General features: G+C 40.2%; 4 protein-coding genes across 11 annotated transcripts; 3 read left to right on the plus strand and 1 right to left on the minus strand.

The window, feature by feature from the left end:
* Nucleotides 1-3,604: 3,604 nt before the first annotated feature.
* LOC124175396 (PAN2-PAN3 deadenylation complex subunit PAN3) lies at nucleotides 3,605-8,762 on the minus strand. Of its 4 annotated transcripts, XM_046555607.1 has the most exons (10): nucleotides 8,629-8,762; nucleotides 7,403-7,733; nucleotides 6,984-7,253; nucleotides 6,457-6,714; nucleotides 5,899-6,274; nucleotides 5,690-5,806; nucleotides 5,374-5,613; nucleotides 4,931-5,213; nucleotides 4,455-4,809; nucleotides 3,605-4,328 (listed from the first exon to the last, which is right to left on the minus strand). In XM_046555607.1, exons 2-10 carry the CDS (start codon nucleotides 7,448-7,450, stop codon nucleotides 4,209-4,211), a joined length of 2,067 nt encoding a protein of 688 aa, XP_046411563.1. In that variant the 5' UTR covers nucleotides 7,451-7,733; nucleotides 8,629-8,762; the 3' UTR covers nucleotides 3,605-4,208. The 4 variants fall into 4 exon arrangements, with proteins under 4 accessions (XP_046411563.1, XP_046411565.1, XP_046411564.1 ...); XM_046555609.1 differs by lacking the exon at nucleotides 7,403-7,733 and having other exon boundaries at nucleotides 6,984-7,248; XM_046555608.1 differs by lacking the exon at nucleotides 7,403-7,733.
* Nucleotides 8,763-9,262: 500 nt separating this feature from the next.
* LOC124176906 (nuclear pore complex protein Nup205) lies at nucleotides 9,263-16,259 on the plus strand. The gene is made up of 10 exons (XM_046558770.1): nucleotides 9,263-9,417; nucleotides 9,697-9,860; nucleotides 9,945-10,361; nucleotides 10,432-10,723; nucleotides 10,821-11,543; nucleotides 11,628-14,876; nucleotides 14,961-15,211; nucleotides 15,301-15,540; nucleotides 15,632-15,830; nucleotides 15,909-16,259. Exons 1-10 carry the CDS (start codon nucleotides 9,408-9,410, stop codon nucleotides 16,121-16,123), a joined length of 5,760 nt encoding a protein of 1,919 aa, XP_046414726.1. The 5' UTR covers nucleotides 9,263-9,407; the 3' UTR covers nucleotides 16,124-16,259.
* A 121-nt stretch (nucleotides 16,260-16,380) lies between these two features.
* On the plus strand, nucleotides 16,381-18,070 carry LOC124176912 (phosphatidylinositol N-acetylglucosaminyltransferase subunit C). 2 transcript variants are annotated; one of them, XM_046558784.1, is made up of 3 exons: nucleotides 16,381-16,456; nucleotides 16,542-16,722; nucleotides 17,024-18,070. In XM_046558784.1, the coding sequence occupies exon 3, from the start codon at nucleotides 17,131-17,133 to the stop codon at nucleotides 18,058-18,060; it is 930 nt and encodes a 309-aa protein (XP_046414740.1). In that variant the 5' UTR covers nucleotides 16,381-16,456; nucleotides 16,542-16,722; nucleotides 17,024-17,130; the 3' UTR covers nucleotides 18,061-18,070. The 2 variants fall into 2 exon arrangements, with proteins under 2 accessions (XP_046414740.1, XP_046414739.1); XM_046558783.1 differs by lacking the exon at nucleotides 16,381-16,456 and having other exon boundaries at nucleotides 16,463-16,722.
* A 676-nt stretch (nucleotides 18,071-18,746) lies between these two features.
* Nucleotides 18,747-23,053, plus strand: LOC124176907 (NF-X1-type zinc finger protein NFXL1). 4 transcript variants are annotated; one of them, XM_046558772.1, is made up of 6 exons: nucleotides 18,747-18,808; nucleotides 18,847-18,865; nucleotides 19,530-19,801; nucleotides 19,903-20,015; nucleotides 20,159-21,827; nucleotides 21,940-23,052. In XM_046558772.1, the coding sequence occupies exons 2-6, from the start codon at nucleotides 18,856-18,858 to the stop codon at nucleotides 22,375-22,377; spliced, it is 2,502 nt and encodes an 833-aa protein (XP_046414728.1). In that variant the 5' UTR covers nucleotides 18,747-18,808; nucleotides 18,847-18,855; the 3' UTR covers nucleotides 22,378-23,052. The 4 variants fall into 4 exon arrangements, with proteins under 4 accessions (XP_046414728.1, XP_046414727.1, XP_046414729.1 ...); XM_046558771.1 differs by lacking the exon at nucleotides 18,747-18,808 and having other exon boundaries at nucleotides 18,844-18,865; XM_046558773.1 differs by lacking the exons at nucleotides 18,747-18,808; nucleotides 18,847-18,865 and adding an exon at nucleotides 18,893-19,054 and having other exon boundaries at nucleotides 21,940-23,053.
* Nucleotides 23,054-23,063: the final 10 nt, after the last annotated feature.

Consider the following 23,063-nt stretch of genomic DNA (forward strand, 5'->3'; position numbering starts at 1 on the left):
GAAATATTTGCGTTTACAAAAATTATAATCTGCAATACGATTAAGCTCTATCGATAATACAGTGTAAGGTAAATACCGAGCATCTACGTCGCGTTTTTTTTAAACTGTTTCACGAACCATACGTCGCGAGGAGAGCGAAGTTCGTAACGATTAATTCTAAGGGAAGAATCATTGTTTCGAAAATTTAGGAACGTCTCAAAAGTTGGTCCATTTTTAACAAGCAAAGTGTTTTCGGATTTCGGTAATTAAACTTCTTTAAAGTCGTTCCAAATTTTAAAAACAATTTCGTTACTTTAAGGTTGCCAACTTCAATCTGGTCCATCGAGATATCTCCATGTACTTCGTTTCCTCGATCCGACCCTTTTCTCACGTCAGTTTATCCGTCCGTCCCATCAGCGTCATCTTACGAAGACCCAAAAACTTCTTGCTCGCAGGATTTCGAGTCTTTTGGTTCAGGATTCGAAGGCCAGGAATTTGTCAGTCGTATCCTTCTTCGACGGCTTGTTTATTCCTATTTTATTCCCCTCAATCGGATATCGGATCCGTCCGGAAGCAAAGACGGCTTTTCACGTTTCTAAGGATTATAAGTTTACGCTCCGTGAATTTTTTAACGTTTTTAATCATTAGCTACAGCATTTATAGGCAACGCAGTTTTCGTCTTGATAATTTTCTCACGCCTCTTCGTCCTTCTTTTATTTCCATCCTGACTTGTGATATTTATGGTAAATTTTTCACGGTTAAAATTCCAGATGCCCCGCAATTTTCTACTTTCTCACCTCTTTTTCACCAAATCCCTTCGAATAATAAAGAAAACAGCTGAAATTAGGCTTATCCTCGGAATGATAGCGACTGATGCTTAATTTTCATTTTTCGCATTTCGCAGCTTCCGCAGCTGTTACAAAAGACATAATATTCTAACAGGTACGAGAAAACCGACAATATATTCACGTTATTTCTGTTTCGCAGTCTCTGTGAACATTCAATTTCGTACGATTAAGAAAAAAGAAAAAAAAACAAAAAAAAAAAAAAAGGAAAAAAGGGAAAAGAAATTATCTTTTCATTTTCTTCACACAACGTTTGAGCAGCGTGCACTCGTATAATGTCAACCCTCCCAGCCTATGTATAATACGTCTATCCTTTGAAGATAAAAGCTCCAGATGAAAAGGCGGGGTAAATATTTGAAATTTTTTGCATTTACCGTGGCTCGTGCAGACTGCGAAGAAAAAAAAAAAAAAAGCGTCCATATGAATACCTCGGAGTCGTGTGACGACGGTTCGCAGGGACAAAAGGCTGGCAAATTATTCACTCGGTCCATGTTGCGAAGAGGATCGATATGCAGCCCCCCCCCCTCCCCCCCTTGGATACAGGTATAAATACGCGTCGCAACTTTGATTGCGAGATGCGTATTATAACGTGGAGAAAATTTTTTCTCATTTAAAATCACTCTTTATATACCTCGATGAAATCGATAAAACTGCAGATATATGTACGTATACCTGTTCGTACGAAATTATGCAAAATTCTACGTTTTATTCCTGTATCAAATTTTGTACCGAGATAAATTTTTAGTTCCGGTTACCGCTCGGTCCTCAACTATTTTCATTTTTTACCGCGATCGAATGATATGGTTTTAGGTAGAAAATGAAAATTAGTTTTCTAGCTGTTACCGGAAAGTCTGGTATCCGTTACTATTCTTTCTCATTAAAAGCCTTGTTTGAGTAAAAAAAGTAGAGTAAACCTCGGAAACTGATTTTCCGTTGCAATAACCAAAAAAGGATCGACGATAGCGCAAAATGTTATTCGCGTAGCTCGTTATTCGTTATTCCAGCAATATTCAAACAGTTTTTTTTTAACGATGCCTGTTTTACTCAATTTTTCTAGTTACCGTAACAAACGAAATTCTTCTCAGTGTGTGCAATTTCACGTGTACAGCATGATAATTTGGCTCGCCAACTTTCGCGGATTTTCTATTAAAATTTGCCCCGCAGTATCACTCGTCGTATTTTCATCGTTAACCCTTATTTTCGGTCCATCCGTTATACACGTATACGCGACGTGTATGTATATGTTTACATCGAATTGTAAATGTACGGCCGTTGTTTTTAACTCCGTAAGAACTATTAGAACGCTTTTAATCAACGTAGTTGAGCTGCGCAGGAGAAAAAGATAAAAATTATTCTATGAGAAGAGAGAGAGAGAGAGAGAGAGAGAGAGAGAGAGAGAGAGAGTTGCAGCGGTAGAGGATTCATCATAATACGACAGTTTTTTTATTTTTTTCTTTCTCTCACGCCTTCTTTCTTCTTTTATCTCCCCATTTCTGTGTCTGCCTAGTTATTACACGTGATATATATTGCACCATACCGCGTTCCATTTTCACCACAAAGTATCTCTCCTTCCCGTTATAGCCGATGTTCTTTTACCAGCCACGTATGTAGTTCCTTACGCGTATCATTTATTCAGTGAAATTCTTCGTCACCCCAACAATCTTATATGGTTTCGGGGCATACCGCGGGGCGGAAAAGTCGCGAGGATTCGAATCAGTTTCAAGTTTGAATCGAATTCCGTTAGAGGGGAACGATATACGTCTTCGACGTTCATTCGAATACCCAGGGGATTTCTTTTCTTCGGCGAGTTCGTATATGCGACGTGAAATTCGCATTAAATCGTTACAATGCGGGAAAGAAGCGGAAAAAATAACGGAAGATTGAAAAACTCCCAAGGGCCAACCGCCGGACGTATGAAACGAACACCGAAAAGCGTCTTAGGACGACGTAAGAAAACCAGCCGAGTGATCCGGATGATTCAGGGCAGGGAATTACAATTCGTCGGTGACGTTAACGCAATTAAATGAATGATGGTTGTCGAGTCGGTTGACAACGGGGAATATATATTCTGACTGACTGACGGGTTGCATCGCTGCTTATTTCGGGCTCCACGTGTATGCGTAATCTATACGTAGATCACCGACATCTCCGACGTGTGTATACCTATGTACGTAACACACGAACTTTAATATAGCTACGTCGTCTGTCTACTCGACTGTCGCGAGTAATTGCGAAGGAAATGAGATCAAGTTTGAGTGCGAGCCTGTCCGCAAGGGTGGGAGGGAGGTAATGCACTACATGCGGCTACAACGTTACATCTACCTATTTATGCACGCGTACGTTGTACGTATGTACGTATTTTATTACGTACATACATAGATATAGAGGAGAACAAGGCGGCGGAAGTAACTGAGGAGACAATAATTCGCTGTCACCGGGCTGCCGGAGGAGTATTCAAATGATTAATATCCAACCGCCCCGCTCCGACGTGATTCCATTCTTACCGGCAATCGATATTGCAGATCGTAGTTGTTATCGGCTCAAAACGAGGGAAGGGGGATAATTTATTCGCCATGTTTCCATGGTAGGGTCGGAATCGGGTTAGGCTCAAATTACAGCTAATGAGAAACGAGATTTCGGATGTGGCAAATTATTTTCTTTCTCTCAAATCTCGTTTCGTTTCGACTGTAATTTGAACCTAGCCCGGCTCTGACCCTACGATGGAAACATGGACAATGTTCGCACAATGAAAACTTGCGAAAAAAGTAACAAGACGTGCGTTTAAGATTGCTTTCAAAAATAAACATTTATTTCAAAATTAATGCTTACCAGCTGTATCCTAAAACCTATGATCTCTATCCTATACACAGGCTGTGTTGAGTCTCCGTGTATTAGGTTGTAGTAGTATCATTTTAAGATTTTAGCGCATGATTAAGTTCTGTGTGTTTGTGTGTACATACGTATATGTAGCGACATAGCGGATTTCATTGAATGTTGAAATATGTACTATTATTTCGATTTTTACATCATTTAATGATTTTCTTCTGTACCTATTTTATATTCAAATTAACGCATCATCAATCGATGCGTTCCTTTGGGCCGTTATTCTTCGTCGTCTCCCCTTCCTTTTATTCCTTCATCCCTTTCCTTATATTGTTATTTTCTTATTTCGTTTTTAATCTCAAAAACACATCAAAAAGCTCACTCCACGCGTCACCATCCGCTTCGACTTGTCCGGAACTTCCAAATCCATGTCCACAACTCTGGATCATCCTCGATCCTGAGTAATGTAGAAATTGTAGTAGCGCTAACTGTTGATATCACAATGATGGTTCGGAGTATATGCTGTTGTGCCGCTGTTGGACTCAATGCTTTTTTTATTGCCTAGGCGGCGTCCAGCTTCGCAGAATGCACAACCTCGGCATATGACATTTCCAAACACTGTCGCAACTCGGCGTAACTAACGACCAATACGCTTTGCTCATCCCGCGACATCAGGCAAATCTAAACAGGAAATATCGAGGATCGATTGAAGTGGCGTACTGATCAATGTTTGAAATTTCTTCGCAATGCCAACCGTTTATCTATTTCTGAATCTAACACTCTAATCACTCGAATCTAAACACTCACCTTGTCGTGAGATCCAGAGTCGAGTTTGTTCAGACAAGATACAACGTGGGCCATGTCCAACCACGGTCTTCCATCCGCCGCTACTTGATGGAACACGTAGTCTCTGAACAGTTTCAGCATGTAACGGTCGCCGGTTTCAGCCCACGTCGGCTCCATGTTCAGCTCTGGCCGTTCGTTGATGGTCGCCAGTTTTGCGAGTAGTCTGAACAATCTGCCGTTTTCTAGCTCTTTGGCAAGTTCATCTTCCAGAACGTCTGAACGAAGATGGACGGCGTCGAGTTGAGTATAAAACCGAGCTCCAATCATTGGCATTAAATCAGTGACGCTTCTCCGCTGCTGAGAAGATAGCAGGTACCTGAAATGGCGAATTTCTTTATCGTAACTGGAGCGAGAGTAAACTACTCAATAAAGTTAGACAAAACGTATTCAGGTCAAGAGAATAGGCGAAAATGTCAGAATGGAATATAAATACGTACAATATAAGGTTTCTGAGATCAGACGAGTAGGTGCGAGCGACCAGTTCCAGGGAGGCCTGCATGTTGTCACGATGCACCGCTAGGAGACTACGGCAAGCCAAAGCTAGCACAAGTTTTCCTAATGCGAGCAAGTCTTCTTGCTGATAATGCGGCATTAGTGCCAACGGATTCGCAGCTGTACCGTCAAACGTCACGACGTCGGGAATCGCGACGCAGCTAAGACGCAGCCGACTTCGTGACGAGAGAATTATCTTTGTAGGGTCCAGAGATCTACACGCAATACCTGAAGAAAATTTTTAAACCAATGATAATATAATAAAAACTTCGAATTTCTTCGCAATTTACTTCTTTCTATTGTAACTTTGCGATTGTAGAGCCATATGGATTCTGCTCACTGTTACTATAAGTCTGAATAATGTTCAAAAAATGAAATAATCACTTACCAGCTGCGTGAATAACCCGGAGAGCAGCTGTCAGCTGTATAATGTAGTTCCAAATAACGCTTTCTGGTAGCATACTGCTGTGCTGTTGTCTCAATATGGTGTTCTTTGTGTGGCTGTAAGGACGGGGAGCATTGGGGTCGGACGAAAACGGATCTGAGTAACCGTTGAGCTCGGTAGCAGAGAAGTGTTTGTTCAAGAGCGTCTCGGACCCAGGGTGGTAGTCGTAGACGAATACCATGGCTGAAATAGTCCTAATTTAGTGAAATGAAAAAAGATTAATATGAAAAAGGTGGGAGAAAAATACTTGGGTACATACAATGATCACCAAAGGTCTTGGTGGTGAAGACTTCTCGCAGTTGGACCAAATTAGTGTGCGTCAACCGCTTCCACATATCGACCAAGACCATACATTTTGTATTGGCAAGTCTAAAGTCTGAAATGAATAATTCTCAGTTACAGTAAGATTGCTCGTGTACAATAACGCTTACCATCCAACCAGAGCAATAAATATGCTTCACGACTCACCGTGTACTCGGCGCAGGCAATAGCGAGTCCCGGTTTTCAAACTGGTCGCTTTGTACGTGGAGGTTTGATAGCCGAGGACAGTCGATGTGGATTTATGGATGGGTTCGAGAGGGCATAATTCATGGTAGTTATCTACTTCGTTTGGCAAATCTGGAAACTGCACCGGGTCTGGCTGAGCTAACGTTAGTGCATTTTTTTGGAGAATGTCCAGTCGCAGGCCTTCGCTGACAAAAAAACTCGGAACGGCCTGTGGAGGGGGCGTCGAAGGAGCCGAGGGACTACTCGATGCGGGAGATTTTGCTGCTTTGGCAGTCTGCAGGTGAGAGGGGGTCCCTGGATAAACGTATCCTATCTGACTTGCGCCAGCGGTTCCAATCTAGAAGAAATACTTCTCGTTACGATTTCTGTGTAGTCGCTTTACCAGAACGTAAAAGTTTCAAAATATACTATGGTTACTAAATATAAACTTTTTCGCCTCATTAGTGATTGATTCTCGTTTACGTGAGTTAAAATTTATCCTAAGGAGGCGAAATTCAAATCTCTGTCTGGTGAACTTACAGCTTCGACTCCTTCTTCGCTTGACACATTTTCCGTTGTCGACGTCCCGAGGTAGAAATAAGTTGTTCCTCCGACATTCTCCTGGGAATGATAGGAGCTGTTGAATATATTTGGCGAGCTACTATTGCTACCTGCAATTCCTCGTCCCGGCACAAATTCCGGACTGGTAGTAGTTTTTTTTTGTGCATCCAGCGAAAGGCCGGAGAGATGTTTTGTCACTACAGCTGTGTTTAGGGCAACTCCAGAGCTTTGGCAGTTCTAGATTCAGAAAACGTCACGATTATTAAGTGTGAAAATTATTACCTATAACTCGATGTTATAAATATTTTCTAAAGGCAAAATTACTGTGTAAAAATCAATGGAAAAACAGTATAATTAACGGAAAATCTTGATCGATTAGCACTACGTTACAATTTAGGATGTTATCTTTTCAGAGTTCAAGGTGAAAATTAACTAGACCTTCTTAATTTTAGTTCGCGAGTGCTACTCCTCATTTTTATACGAAAATAATGAAATTTGTTTGTTACCATGTAGGTTGCAAGTTTGGACTCCTGTGGGACTCCATTTGTTTGAGGGGTGTAAGTGACGAACATTGACGGATCCATCTCTCTTCCATCCACCGCATTGACCACCGTTCCGTTTTCCGTTAGATTTTTCGATCCTCCCGCCTTCGTACTTTTGAAGTCCTCGTTGTTAAAAATTTCGCAGCTACCAGAGTTGTTCTTTCTTTCTTTATCTTCCGTTGTCACTAGAGAGAGAATTTCCAAGACTTCCAACGTTAAGCTAGCCTGCCTATGCTGGAAAGAATCTCAACATTTTAAAATCATTGCCGAATAGCATTTCCTCCATATTTTAACAAGTTGCATAAATTACACTAGCTTGTTTGTATTCAATGATAATTTTAATATTCTTTTTTTTCTTTCTTTCTCCTCAAAATTTTACTAACAAAGTTCTTTATCGACACGGTTTTACTGCCTTTCGACGGACGTCGCATTTTCACCTCGCGTAGGCAGGCAACTTCGTCTCTAGACAATTGAAGCTGCGTCGAAGAATATCTTTCGCTTCATTTAACACACTGGAAAATTGCTTCTGTTTATTATCACCTAAGTTATTTAATTTCATATCCAGTCTTTCTTTTACTCCATTTTTCTAAAATTTCTCAGGATAATTTCAAGTTTCTCTTTTCGTTTTTTTTTGTTCTTTTTTTTTATTTTTTTATTTTTTATTCTTTAACAGTGCTGCTTCTATTTTTTTCCAATATGTTCGACTTGTAAACCCTGAAAATGAACGGTGATCATTAGAACAAGTTTGTCTACTTTGTGACTTAATTAATTGTTGATTAAAAAAAACCAGACGAATCTGTTCAGAGCGGTGCAGAAAGAGAAATATAAAAACATGCATATTTGTATTATATTCAGTAATTGTTGCGCGTAAAGATGAGACGATTAAAGGTACAGTAGTAGAACCTGTGTTATCGAAAACATCGATGCTTGAATTTAACATAAGGCAACAGTGAAAGTTGATGGTTTTCCTGAAAATAGAATATCGTTCAGGGTAGAAAAAGCATTAATAAATGGAATTTGTATTCTATTGAAGTTAAGGAAAAGTAAGAAATAAAAATATAAATCACAGAACTTTTGAACCTAGTGTGTAATTCTAGCCTTCGCTATATTAGACAACAGACAACAACATGGAGAATATGTACACAAGTGTGTGATATACTTGTTGCCTCTTAAAATTGAGGGGGGTCAAGAAAATGCAGCAGGATTTGATTCGAACAATGTAGTAATAAACTAACAATGAAGCAGCTGATTTTGACAATGCACACACAGAATCGCGACAAAACTGGTTAATTTTGGTTTTCAACAACGTTAAAAAAAAGTTCGTCTTTTTACGAAAAAAAATTGTAAAAGTTTAAGCATAACTGAGCACCTCAAAAACGCGACGCGAGGCGAAAATTTTTTCCAAAATGTACAACCGAAGTCTATAAAAACATCGAAGATATGGTGGACCAACATAACCCATCCGAGTTGTCAGTGACGTCCCGTCTGAGGACGGCGCGAAAATAAAACAGACGCTCCAGACGCTTTGCGACGGACGGTGTTTGGGTTATTAAAAAAAACAAATAAATGCGATTCTTTCAAGCTTAGATTAATATACTTTAGTACTGACCGTTCAAAACATTTTTCCTTCCCGCAGACAAAGGTGAAAGCGTACTCCGTGATACCGATCTCACTGTGTTTTTATGCTACACTTGTCTACACTCACGGACAACTTGCTGCTCTTACTTCGATCGCAGCTGTCCTTCCGGAAGTCGTGCTTCGCATACGTATATACTTTATTTTTCGAAATACAATTTAGACCTCGGCCATTTCCGGTATCTTTTATCAAATTTTATATTCGACCACGAGCTTGTCGATCGTTATTTTTCATTTTGGAAATTTAATATCGAACGAATCATCGTTTTTGATTGCGTGGAGCTGATAAATCGTTGCATTTATCGCCTATTATTCGCATTGACGAGTCTCGCAACACATCGAGTAATGACGTTTTTTCGTCGAGCGGCCAACGAAAATAGCATCATAAATCAAAAAAGCGCTACAAATATATATTTGGTTAAATTTTGGCGCATTTTTTTGTTATAAATTTGATCCAAACTGCATTTAGCGATCGGATTGAGTAACGTAGTGGTGAAATCCAATGACGCTTGGACCCAACCGAGTTCCATTGATGAAGAAGGTTCTTTTTTTTTTAAGTGGGTGGCATTGATCAATTATTTACCTTTTTTAAGTTGGCGACCGCTGCTCGCTCGCGACCATGTATCATGAACGCAGCCATGTTCACGCGGTTTTACAAATCAGCGCCAACCGCCAATTCACGAATGAGTGTTTGTCTCTTTCTTCAGTGATTGTTGAATTTGACCGTCTGAGTTTAGTTTAAATAGCGCAAGGATGACTGAAGGTAGGTCTGCGTATGCGTCTAACTTATTCCTCATTAATTACTGAAACTCTTCTCCCGGTTGTAACGTGACATAACCTAGGTTAACCTAATTTCATCAACCGGTACAAATGCAACAACGTTTATGATCAATTGTCTGTCAAAATACGTGGTTGTATTTACCTTCACATTGTGTATGCTTGTTCAGTGATACATTCACGTTTCGGTTGATAATTCGTCTTAGCGTGAATTTGAATTTTCCTAGGTTAAGTTTTGTCACATCGACACCATTTACTATTACAGAAAAGACAAGTACGGAGGACATGTGGACTCCTTACAAGGAACTCCAGAGTCTCGTCGATCAATATATTACCTCTGCACCCAGTTCCCACGATCCACAATACCATGAATTTATGGAAGCGCTTCGCAATCACCGACAGAATTTTCTAAATCTCCTAAGCAATCCTGTAAGCATAATATTTCAACATGTAGTAGCTGCGACTTGCAGACCTTGATTGCCATGTGCTAAGTTTATCATATCCTCATTCTAGGCAAAGAATGCAAAGAGTCGTGAGGAAATTAAAAATGCAGTGACGGAGGGTATAACTTTGCCTGGACTAGGTCACCAGGTTTTGTCCAAAGAATTGGTTGACGAGACAATTATATTATCCGACATGTACGAACTAAATGAATTTATGGCTCTTGACTTACTCTGTACTGCTCAACTTCAAATGCCGCATCATCCTGGATTGACACGAGGCCTAACTGCTGTCCTTCTGTACTATGACGGGAAGAAAGCTCTCACCTCAACATTGAGGACTTTGGTTCAAGCCAGAAATGGTCATACTTGGGTTCTCGACACACCCGTTACGCTTACTAAGCAAATTACAGAGTATACCAACAAAATGCAGGAAGACGGTCTGCTGGACAGGATCCTGAACCTTTTGGAGGATATGGATCCGACGAAGGTAAAAAATTTGTATTTGACAATAGCACAAGATTTAACTTGGCGCTATTATAAGTAGATTCTTCTTTTAGGAACAAGAACTGCTGCAGCAAAACAGAGGCTTAGGAGGAGCCAAGCATCATCACATGGTCATGCGTCTTTATAACGGTGCCAGGCAGGATCTTGCCGATATTTTATACCTTTGGTCAGCTCAGTCAGCTTTGCCCAGTCACATCACTCACAGACTTTTGTCGTTACTTCACAATCGTCATCCGGAGGCTGAGGATGGGACTGGTGGCCCTGATAAAGTCACGTTGGCATTGATTATGGCTTTGCTCAATTCTATAAATCTCAGCTCACTTCACACTAGAGAGGACGGTGAAAGTATGCCTACGATAATAAGTAGCCTTATCCAGATCAGTGCATATTATTCCTTGACTGTCGAACGATGATTTACTTTCTTTTTTTTTTCAAATTTCAGCAATTGTTAAAGCAATGCCGCTTATTGACGATCCTGACATGTTGCCACAGCTCGTAACCGAGCTAACTTCTGGTAATGTAAATTGGGAAAGTGCCGGACTTCGTGGTTTGATTCAGTTTGCGCTAGCTATTGCTATAGCAACTATAAAATCTGCACCCAATCTGTGTCCTACACAAAATATCACCGAAGAGGATGAAATTTTGGTGGAAGCTGCTCTGGCAAACAAGGCTTTTCATTTTTTGGCTGAAGTTCTACTTCAAAGCTCTCACATCCACAATGAGGAATTCTATGTTCGTTACATTCACACACTCATCTCTGATTTTATACTACTCATGCCTTTGAAGGTGAAAGAGTTGAGAAATAGAGCCGACGAATCAATGCGTATCGTTCAAGCCTATCAACAAGAAGGCATCGAACCTCCCATGAACCTTGACAACCATTTTGAGTACCTCATGCTGTCTGTCGCTGAACTGTACAAAAAGGATCCCCTCAACTTGAACCTTGCAATGGATTATTGGTGTCAACATTCCGACTCCTCTCATATGCCGAGCACTTTGCACGCGAGCCGATTACCTCCAAGGCAAGTTGCTCTGTTCAAATTTGTCAGAGTCGCCGGAGAAGTATTGCCCAGTGGGCTATTTGGACCCTACCTAAGAATGCTAGCATCACTTGCTTCTTCCCTACCAGCGGCTAGGCAAGCATTCAACTTTCTGAAACTTAATGGTAAGCTGTACGGCTTGATAACTTGATTTGAAAGTCTATTAATAAGAGGTAATCTTGTGTTATTACTGCATTTCATTTTTTCAGGACCTTCGGGGGCAACGACTATTTCCTGGGATCATTTTTTCAACTCCTTGAGTCGCTACTATTTTAATTTGCGACAAGAACTCCCACCTTCACAAGACACGGTATACCGTCAAAGAAATCATCCCAAAGGTATCACACCTCACGAGGTCAAAGGCTTGGAAGCTGTGCTTCTAGTGGTTCGGGTTGTTGCTTACTACGATGAAGTTTCTCGAATAGCGATATGCGAGCATCCAGGCTGGAACGTCTTGCCTTCTATTATCGGTTTGGTGGGCTGTGCTATGCCAATTCCATTAAAAGGTGCGTTAGTCAGAACGCTCGCAGCTCTGGCAAAATCTCCGGAGAGTTCTTCCACCATATGGCAAAGTTTGGAAGCTGCGCAAATACTGAGTACCGTACCAACGACCAGCAGTTACCAACCGAGAGGAATTCAAACGGAATTAGAAGAAATTGAATCTAGAAACGAGGAATTTCCTTTGACCAGAGCAATGTTGGAGCTTCTAGATGTCCTTACTGATTTTCCGATACCTCGACTTCTGGGTGTTGGCCTAAGAAATCCAGGCTTCGATCCGTACTTACATTTCATAATAAATTCCGTATTTTTGCGGTTTAACACACGGTCGTATAAAAATCCTGGGGAAAAGTGGGACGTGTCCGATGCCTGTTTGAAAATATTCATTAAATTGATAACACAGTATGAGCCAACTATCGAAGACTTTATCGGATGTAAAATAGAACTACAAGGCGGTGAATCGACTGTCATCAATCCTCCTCCTGGACACCATTTGATAACGTTGCTACACTCAAATTCCGAGTTTCTACACGTCATTCTGCTCATACTTGACGAAGGATGCCATCTTTTGGATACTTACGACGATTTTCCTGGTAAAACAAGCCTCGAAAGCAGCACTTTGCACTGTTTGCAGATATTGGAGCATGGATTGGCAGCCCAATATCATTACATGGTTCAATTGGCTGCAGCCAGCTCAACCAACAGAATTTTAACAGGGCTATCCCGCCTTTTGCTAGGTGTAAATCCTCGCACGGGAAAACCAGACCACATGATTAACATCGTTAAATACATATCCTACAACTCATGGCTCACTCAACACGCTTTTGTGTCAGTTGGCATTGTTCAAGGCGTCGCCAATGAACCTGGAGCAGATTCAGAGTTACTTTCTACATTCACGTCTACTCCTTCGTTGGCAACGACGATCAGGCATAGTTTCGTAGAGTGTCTGGATTCTGACGAAAACTTTGAGCCTGAGGAAGAAATTGGGAATGAAAAACGAAGCGGTAATTGCAAGGGCAGGATTTTGTCCCTTTTGATGCAGAGCATAACACGCCCTGCGCCTAACATAGCTCATTACCTACTTGGATTCGACATCACTAAGGACATAAGAAAAACTGCAATTCAACAACCTGGAATACTAGGCTTTCCGAGGACTTGTCTGCACTCTATACTCGGGATATTGGAATTATCGTTGGAGCGTGGCCGTGACAAGATTACAGAGGCTTGCTACTGGTTCCTTCACATACTGGCTTCAAATAACAAAACCTCTGTTTCCGTACTTCGGTTCCTTCGGACAGCCACCAATCAAGATTTCGTACAACGTCATCTTTCCAAGCTGCCATTCCAGGGAGCGAACAGAGCGACTGAGCTTGCCTGCATGTCCTGGCTGCTAAAAATATCGGCAATTGAATTGCGCGTCGCTGGTGGCAGCCTTCAGAACTCCCTGATTCAAAGACTAGTCGGCAATCTAATCCATGACAGAGATCAAATTGTGCCATCCCAAAAACTCCTGATGGATCTACTTCACTATATCGATTTCCAGTTAAATCTAGATCCTCCAAAGTCCTGGGAATACTTTGATCCGTCTCAAATTGAAATGGTGTTGGGACGCTGCAGCATTCCAGTTCCACTTGGTGGAAGTCCCCAGCTTATAGATATCAGAAAACTTCACAATCTTATAACAGAAGAATTGGCTGGTACGCAAACTAGCGCAACTGCGACTCAGCGTAAGCTTGTGCAACAGGAACTGCAATCTATCCTTGCATACGCCTTGAAACGAAATCAAACGAAAACCCTTTCTTACGCTACTGTGAAGTTCGTCGAGGGCTGGTGTCAAACAACTGAAATTTTATTCTCTGTCGCAACGAACCAGCAACTTCCCGCTGCTCAGAGGCAAAATCTTCTGCTAAATTTGTCACATGATTTACTGCAGAAGATGACGTCTTGCGAAGCTTTGAACGAAATCAAAACACTTGTATCTGGAACCGTGCTCGTACTACTAGTAAACCTTCGTAATAGCTTCTCCATGCAATCTGACGATGAGCTGCTACCGTCTTCCGCTGCAAATACAACGATGATGAAGATTATCCTTAGTCATATTCTTCAATGGATCTTAAATTCTGGAGTATCCTCACAAAAAGTTCGAACCCATCTTTATGGGGCACTTCTCAATTTCCTCTGTGTAGTCAGTTTGGAAAGATCGGAAGTTGTGACCAACATGGATTCCATGTATGTTAGTCAGTTGGATAGTTCGTATTATAGAACTACGCCGATACAGGAGCGTTCGCATCGATATGCGACGATACAAGTGATCAGTAGTTACGGTAACAAGCTGATGGATATATTGTCCCACGATTGTTCCGGTGGACACGACGTCTGTAAAATGCTGTCATTATCGTGCCTCGACAAAATTTTAGAATTCGATTGCAGCAATACGTGGGTCACATATCTGGCTAGCAGAGGGTACCTTAAACACATGGTAGACAGTCTTCTGGATTCTGACAATTTATTGCGAACAATGCTTCAACCAGATCCACTCACTCTGCGGCCCCTGTATTTATACGAATCAAAAATGGCAACGCTCTGCAGAATGGCGTCGACCAGACTGGGTGCCGAATGTCTTCTGGAAAATAAAGTCCTATCTTGCTTATCAAGCATGTGTGTTTTCGATCAGCATCCTGACGTAAATGTGGGCTTTGAAGGTGGAGATATATCCTTTGTGCCTTCCATAGGTCAGCGATATCAGCAAATCTTCTTACCTGCACTTTATTTGTGCGATGCTTTGCTGACTACCCTTGGAACGGAAAATCAGTCTTGTGCCATACAAGTTTGCGGATTTTTACAGAGTCATCGAGATACCGTTGAAATGGTTTTACGGAATGCATCACCTCATTCTAATGTTCTGTTCCTCAAAGAAGTCGCCAGTCTCACCGGGGTCATCGCAAGGTCTGCCAACATTGGTAGGCATCTCTCATTCAATTGATTTTTTCATGATTTTATTTCTATTTTATTCTATGCAAATATTTATTTCTCTTCTTTTTCAGACATGTATAAACTTGTTGACGAGGAATTGGCCAGAGCCAACTCTAACGAACACAAATCTGAAGATAGTACAGGCATGAGAGAATTGCGAGCCCATCTTTATAGGCTCCAACGTTTGATGCTCTCCATGGTCTCCAGATTTCAGCCACAACTGCCTCCCGTCGTACCTCTACATCAACAAATGGAAGCTACCCAACAACATTCGTGCGCAATACAAATTGCTGCCAACGTTATGCTGTACACTCGTAATCAAGTATGTCAAACTTACCGACGCAACTCATCTACATTCATTGAAGATTGAACTGTGTTCAAAATTCTAATTTTCTTTATTCGCTTTTACAGATGGAACACACCCGGATGGATCAGAAAATAAAAAACGTACTTTTTGAACCTTATTTAACAGACAGACCTGGGCTTAGAGATGGAAGAGGAAAAGATTCCACTGGTGGAATACATTTGGGTGCAATTATAGGGCAACTTGTTTCTTCTACTTCGTTACTTCACTCAGAACTGCCGCATTTAGACACAATGGTTAAAAATGCTTCGATTATAAAAGACATGAGTTCAAATGACCTTAAAAAAGTGAGTGCTAACATGATAACACGTTTCTAATTTAAAATTTCAACGATGACATTCTTTGAAATTGAAATCAAATTTTGTTTTTTCTTTTCAGTACATAACAGAAGAGGAAGGTGAATTGGATATTCAAAAACAGCGATTAATAGCCGAGAAAAGACTAGCGGAAGAAGCGCGATGCAAACGCGGAGATCTCAAGTACTGTTCATTAATCGTGGAACATAGTCTGTACATTTTATGGAGTCACTTAGACTTCTTTGCCATGCAAGCAATGACGCGTCACAACAGATCTCAAGGTAAGCGGCATCTGGAGATCTATGTTGAATATTTTTACAATATTTCAATAGGTAAAATATTACTTCTTCTCTTTACAGTGTCTTCGAGTAACTTGGATGAAACTGTAGTCTCGTGGAGAATATCTGCAGAAATGTTGTCCGATCTAAAGCAAGGGCTTGTTTCCACCCTGTCGGACAGTTTTATTACCCAGCTAATGGACACACCAAGAGAATTCACTGCGACGGATCGATCTTTTATCGAAGCATTAGTTCGACGGATCAAAAGACTCTTGCAGTTTATTATCACCAAGTAACATTGTAGCAGTATTTTATTTAGACAAAACCAAATCTGAATTCCAGTCCAATATCGCCGCATCGAAAAGCTTATGCGAGACATAATCTTCTGAATCATTTCTTATGTATTAATAAAAAATAACTTGTTATATTAAATGAAGATTTTTTTTTTCTCATGAATTTAGGTCACTGTTATTTATTTGTGTTGTGTGTTTTTTTTTTTCTTATTTATTAAAATTTGGTCGTTCTGATGCAAATCCAACTAAATACAAGATATGAGAAATACGTCAAGTACGGCCTGCGTGATTCAGTGCATAATCAATCAAATTCAGGCCTTGAACATAACCTCAAAGGTAACACTTATCTTCGTCAGATGTTAATCTACCTGTTCCATTTTTTTTAATGATTGTGAAAAAGGAATGTATTTTCATATTTTAGCGATAATTAAATGATTTCTAAACTGTAATAAAATATCCCTTGACTCGTGGTTGAGATTGGTTGACACAAGTCATGAACAAATTTGGATCTACAAAAATCTTAGAAATAGTTTTGTTTCTTCGACGGACTGTCACGAATGACGCATGAGAATGAAAAATTTTTTATACTTCAATTATTCTCGGTAAGCAATTCGAACTTATTTCAATATTAGATCTATTTATCGTATCGCTTTCAAACTACAAAGAATTTGACCCCAAACTAACCTAATTTAACTAGAATTTATATTGAATTTTATAAAGCTTTTCGTTTGTCATTCACTGAATCCATTAATTAATCCATATCCCGTAACTTTCCATAAATATTTATAAAACTACAGTCTACATATACAGCTCGTTGAGTAACGAGAAATCATATAAGAATTTGTGCGATACAATCAGGCAACGAGACTATCTCAGACGTGTACCATTATATTTTATTTTCAGTTCAACAGTTCTGAAGCACAATGCTTAAAATTTGGCAGCTGTCCAAAAAACTCTAGCATAACGTCAAGCCGGGGAGTGAAATTGTGAATTTCTGACTGAATGTTGGAATGAGTTACTCAATGAATGACATTCCACTGGAGAGTCATTTAACGCAAAAAAGAAGAATGTCTCATTGTGAATTAGAGGCGCCTGTTATGAATGGAAAGAAAACAAATGGAGTTGTGACTAGACGGTGGCGTAAAAATTTGTACGAAACTCGTGGGCTGCCGGATAATTACACGGACAGTTCGTTCCTGGAAGAATTGCGTAAAAATATAAACCCAAGTAACATTACAACCATCGAGGCTATATCGTTCGCGGCGAGTGTGTCCGTCCAACTGAACATAGTAATTTTATTCGTCATAGTTTTCGTTTGGTTGGACAACGAGTGGATAGCGCCTAATGCCATCTTTGTGTTCAGTGGTATTCTCACATTAGCCGGGTATTTTCTTCATACTTTTAAGAAGTCCGACATGCTGGAAAAAATGTCCAAAGACCTTAGAACTGTCTTGATATTTCTTGCTTTTGGCTACATCTTATCACCGATATTGAAAACCCTGACTGCAACCGTCAGTACTGACACAATATATGCCATGACAATATTTATGTTTTTGATACACCTTATATTCAGCAAATACGGCTCCCCACAAGTCTCTTTGTCCGACTCCCTCTCCATAACTTCCTCAATTTTTGGCTCGCTGATGTTAGCATCCAGACTCGTTTCGCCTCTGCACGCCTTCTCGCTCCTTACCACAGCCGTTCTTTGCTTTGTTCTTTTGCCGTTTGTCATGTTTCAAATCGATGGCAAAGTGTGTATCACAATTGTTCTTTCTGCCACTACGACTTATCTACTTTACGTCATATCTTCAACAATTTCGTGCGTATTTATCGGAGTTACCATATTTCTACAACTGGTTTGTCCCCTTTGCTATATCAGGTGGCAAACTTATAAAGAAAATATTTACGGCCCATGGGACGAGGCCGTGATCACGTCTTGAAGATGTCTAAAGCATTTATGAAATCAGTGAACAGCATGTTATGTGAAGCACAGATTTTTAAACCAAATAATATTTATTGGATGAAGGAATTTAGTTTCAGATAGAATTTTCACTGTTAATAAATTCAATACTATCGAAAATGGTGGGGGATAGTGAAATATTCATGGAACGATGCTGTAGTTTTTTTATAATATTTTATTCTGATAAATAGTGCTATAAAAAATTCGTATAAATTAATGTGACAATTTTTAGTTAGTATGGAAATGAATCGGCACACGAATCATTTTTTATTCATTTATGATACATTAATTCTTATAAAATCAGGTATATTGTTATACTTGTACAGAAATATTGGGCACTGCGTGTCTGCTTATACGAGTATTAGGTATTATTATAAATTCAAATCCGAGTTTGAGCTATTATCCAAAAATTAAACCTAAGGAAACTTAATTTAGGGTTCAAATTTGTTAAACAATATCGGTAATACAAGAATACACATATTTTACTTTCTCATTTACAACCAGAATGTTTATTCCTGCGTTTTATTTTTTACATATCCAATCCCGAGATCACGGTGAAATTCAAATTTGAATCGAAACTACCGCCAAAATCCTGATCACGTGATTTCGGGAAGTGAGGCGCGTATCGATCGCATATGCGCAGTAATCAAATGATTGTGCTGGTGTCTGAAGTGGTTGTGGTGTGGTTGTGGTGAATTAATGACGTTGATAGAGGTTATGAGTTTTGTTTTACTGATCTCATTCCATTTTAGAGGAAAATAACAAGGTAATAAGAATGAACTCTGGTCAGTTTCACCGTGTTTTTAAAAATCATGATAGAATTTTGCGACAAATTTTCATGCGCTTTTTTTCCACTCCGCGTTTCTCATTCTTCTAAACATTATCAAAGTCTTAATATTGTCTTTTCTGCAGTATTGATATGTAACTAACACAATTGAGATAAGAATTATTTACGTCAATTATCGTAACTATCGGTACGAGTCTATCTTGAAATTATTTCCTTATTTGTAGTTCTATTTATCTTGGCCTCCAGAAAAATTTCCCCTCAACAGGCTTGATTTAGTAAGTTATGATTTTTACGTAATAGATGTTTGAAAAAGAGAATAAGTAACAATCCCATTTTAATGTCAATGTAGCTAGGCAAATTATTTTGCATTTGGTAAGCCTCAATTATCATTTTCTGAAAGTACACTTGTTTACAGACCTGTAATTAGGTATGCGAAGTAAATAAAGAAGAGGTTCGGAGGCAGTTGTGTTTTATATTTAGGTTCATAAGGACCGTTTGACAGCTTTGTGGTAATTGAAAATATTTTATTGTTTGTTCAATTACTACTAAATTAAATCAACAAAACGTAAGTTTCACATTAGGCTTTCATTTTCAAACCAAAACTGAAGATCGTATAGGAATTATTTGACAATTTGTCTACATTATAAAGCTTGGATTTTTAGGATTCAAAATGAAGAAATTTAAGAGAGCGCAAGCACAAAATCAAGCGGCGATCGAAAGGCACATGGTTACACATCCTATGGTAGAATCGTCGAGCGACGAAGAAGATGAAACTGGGCAAGAGATATTGGAACAAGCTGTTGGAAAGGTCCTGACTTCCTACCAAGATCAAGGTGGAGATCCTGAAAAAATCCTATCTTATTTGGCTGATACTTTTCAATCTAACGGCGCTGTTTGCTTGATATGTATTTCGTCGGTGAAGAAAACAGACCCGGTCAGTGTGAATGAAGAATTTGTCATGATAACACTCTCATCGCTGTTCAACCAGTAGAAAAATGTTTTGTCATGTTTTATCCTAATAAATTATTGATGCAGATATGGAGCTGTACCATGTGCTACTCATTTATGCATCTCCCGTGCATTCAGCACTGGATTCGAGACAGCCTTGCTTACAAGCGGGACCGTGGAATTTCTCAAGTATGGGCATGGTGGGTTCAATCAATTGTTAACTCGCTGTTAAATTCTGACAACTTCTGTTCTTTTCAAATCAAGTCTGATGAGCAAATAAATCTATGATCCACCTTTATTATCGATGTCCAGAGTTAATGACAATTGAGTCTGATTATTGCAGCCCAAAATGTCGTACAGAGTATGCCGAAGACGAGGCTCCGCAACACTATGAATGTTTTTGCGGAAAGACGAGAGATCCATCATATCAACCATGGTGCGTACCACATTCTTGCGGAGAAGCATGTGGAAAACTTCTCCAACCAAAATGCGGGCATTCCTGTGTTCTGCTATGTCATCCCGGACCTTGTCCTCCGTGTCCGAAAATGGTTTCTTCCAAATGCTACTGTGCCAAATCAGCCCCTCGTCCGAGACGCTGTAACGCCAAAGAATGGAGCTGCGGCGCTGTTTGCAGCAGGAATTTGAAATGCGGGAAACACACGTGCAGAGAAATGTGTCATAGTGGCGAGTGTCCGCCATGTCCGGAGAAGGTTTCCGCGACTTGTCACTGTGGGAATAAGACCGAGCTGAGGCCATGTTTCGACACGGTGTGGCGATGCGATAAACCGTGCAGAAAATCCTTATCTTGTAACGTCCACGTTTGCCAAGACGTCTGTCATCTGCCCGGAGACTGTGGCGATTGCCTGACGGCCAAAAACAGGTCGTGTCCGTGCGGGAAGAGGAAGTACAAGATTTCCTGCAAGCAGGAGGCAGCGACGTGCGGTGATACTTGCGAAAAATTACTGGATTGCGGAGCACATTACTGCAACAAACGCTGTCATCTCGATAGCTGCGGGCAATGCTTGGAGGTGGTTACCAAATCGTGCAAATGCGGTGCTCACAAAAAAGAGATAGCTTGCGCCAAAGTGTTTCACTGCGACACGAAGTGTAAGCAGATTCGGTTGTGCGGACGGCATCCGTGCAATAAAAAATGCTGCGACTGCGTGAAGAAGAATAATTTCAATCCTTGCGAAAAGACTTGCGACCGTACTTTAAGTTGTCGCAAACACAAATGTTCCGCTCCTTGCCACAGCGGCCCATGCTATCCCTGCCAGAGGACAGACACTATACAGTGTCGATGCGGTTCAAGCAAAATTGTCATACCTTGTGGTACAGCCAAGAAGATTAAACCACCTCACTGTAATAAAATGTGTAAAATTCCACCTATTTGCCACCATCCAAAACGAGAGTCGCACAAATGCCACCAAGGACAGTGTCCACCCTGCAAGAAACAATGTGCCTTGGCGCATAAAAAGTGCGGTCACATTTGCCCAGTGCCCTGTCACACCAAGGTATGGGTAAAGGTGAATGGTATAACTCAACCAGCTGGGCCGTGGGAAAAACAGAGGGACAAGATGCAGCTGAAAACTCTGCCTTGTCCACCCTGCCAAGTTTCAGTAATGGTCACTTGTTTAGGTGGGCATGAAACTTTGCCGTGGCCGTGCCACAAGGCGGTATCAAGCTGTTGCCAAAGGCCTTGCGGACAATTGTTGAGCTGCACAAATCATACCTGCATGTTATTGTGTCACGTTGTACAAGCGTCGGGAGACAATGGACAACCAACGCCATGTGAAGAATGCGAAAAGCCGTGCGTCATACCCAGACCTCAAGGATGCACTCATACTTGCCCCAGCATCTGTCATCCGGCTCCTTGTAAACCCTGCAAACAAATCGTACGACTTCCTTGTCACTGCAGCATCAATACTTTGTATATTCGCTGCTCTGAGCTCACTTCGGCTAACGAAGAGACTAAGAAGGAGATGTTCAAGTGTGGAAATCAGTGTCCTAAGAATGTAAGTATCGTCATAATGATACCATAATTGGTATACGATTTCAAAAAAACTCGACACTTTTATTGTACTGTAAAGATAACTTGAATTAAAATTTGTTGTTTACATTCCACAGTATCCATGCGGGCATCGTTGCATAGATGATTGTCATCCAGGATTGTGTGAACGAGCTGAAGAGTGTAATAAAAAAGTGAAAATTTGGTGCAAGTGTAAAAGATTGAAGAAAGACATTTCTTGTCGCATTATAAGATCGGGCGGAGCTGTAGTTGAATGTGACGCTGTGTGTCAGGAGAAAAAGAAAGAACGAATTCAAGCCCAAGAGGCTGAGGCAGAGAGGAAAAAGAGAGAAGAAGAATTGCGCAACCAAAGAGAGGTGGAAAAGTTTGAAAGAAAGTTCAAACCTAGACGTAAGTGTAAGGACAAGACGAATGACGAACCGCGCGTTAAGGAAACAAAGTTTAACTACCTTAAGTGGCTCGCAGCTATCTTGGTATTTGCCATAGCTTGCCTGGTCGCTTTTTATAGCGTGGACATGCAAATGGTACCTCATTAATTTCTATTGTACCAAAGAATAATACTTGGATTTCTCAATCGTTACGCAACAGGGATCTTGAAGTATCGTGGACTATTGTTTACTTTAGTAATTTATTGCTTATTCCATCCCAATAAATTTCAATAATAGGTCTGTTTCGACCAAATTGTGTGGTACAATATGATTGCATTACCCACATTCGGGTAGTTTATTATTCGAACATTAGATGTTATTACGTATTAGAGTCGCATTATGTGGTGCGAAAACTGTGTATCAAACCAGCAATGGTCCTTCCTTGTATTTTGGAAAAACTCGTGCACAGCAAGTATAAGGGTATAAACATAAGTGAATTTGGTGTCTGGAATTTTACAGTGTATGTTTTAGTCTTTATTCTGACGTGATATTTATTGTTAGATTAAGAAAACTTTCATCTATCTATCTAGACAAGTACAAAATAAGACAGTCATTAAAGGCACAAAAATTTCTTACACATTTTAAATTTAAATCATTAGTATTTGATTGTTTAAGGGATACATTGATTAATTTCACTTTGGAAATGACCAGCCGAAAGGTAATCCAGGTAAATAGAAATGTTTTGACAAAAATTTCAACTATTAGGGAAGAAAAAAATTTTATAGAAAATTTAATTTCTGCAGATTAAGTATACATTGACGCATAAACATTTAATAGTGATTGAAATAAATGTT

The sequence above is a fragment of the Neodiprion fabricii genome, chromosome 2, assembly GCF_021155785.1.
Source record: "Neodiprion fabricii isolate iyNeoFabr1 chromosome 2, iyNeoFabr1.1, whole genome shotgun sequence".
Taxonomy (NCBI): domain Eukaryota; kingdom Metazoa; phylum Arthropoda; class Insecta; order Hymenoptera; family Diprionidae; genus Neodiprion; species Neodiprion fabricii.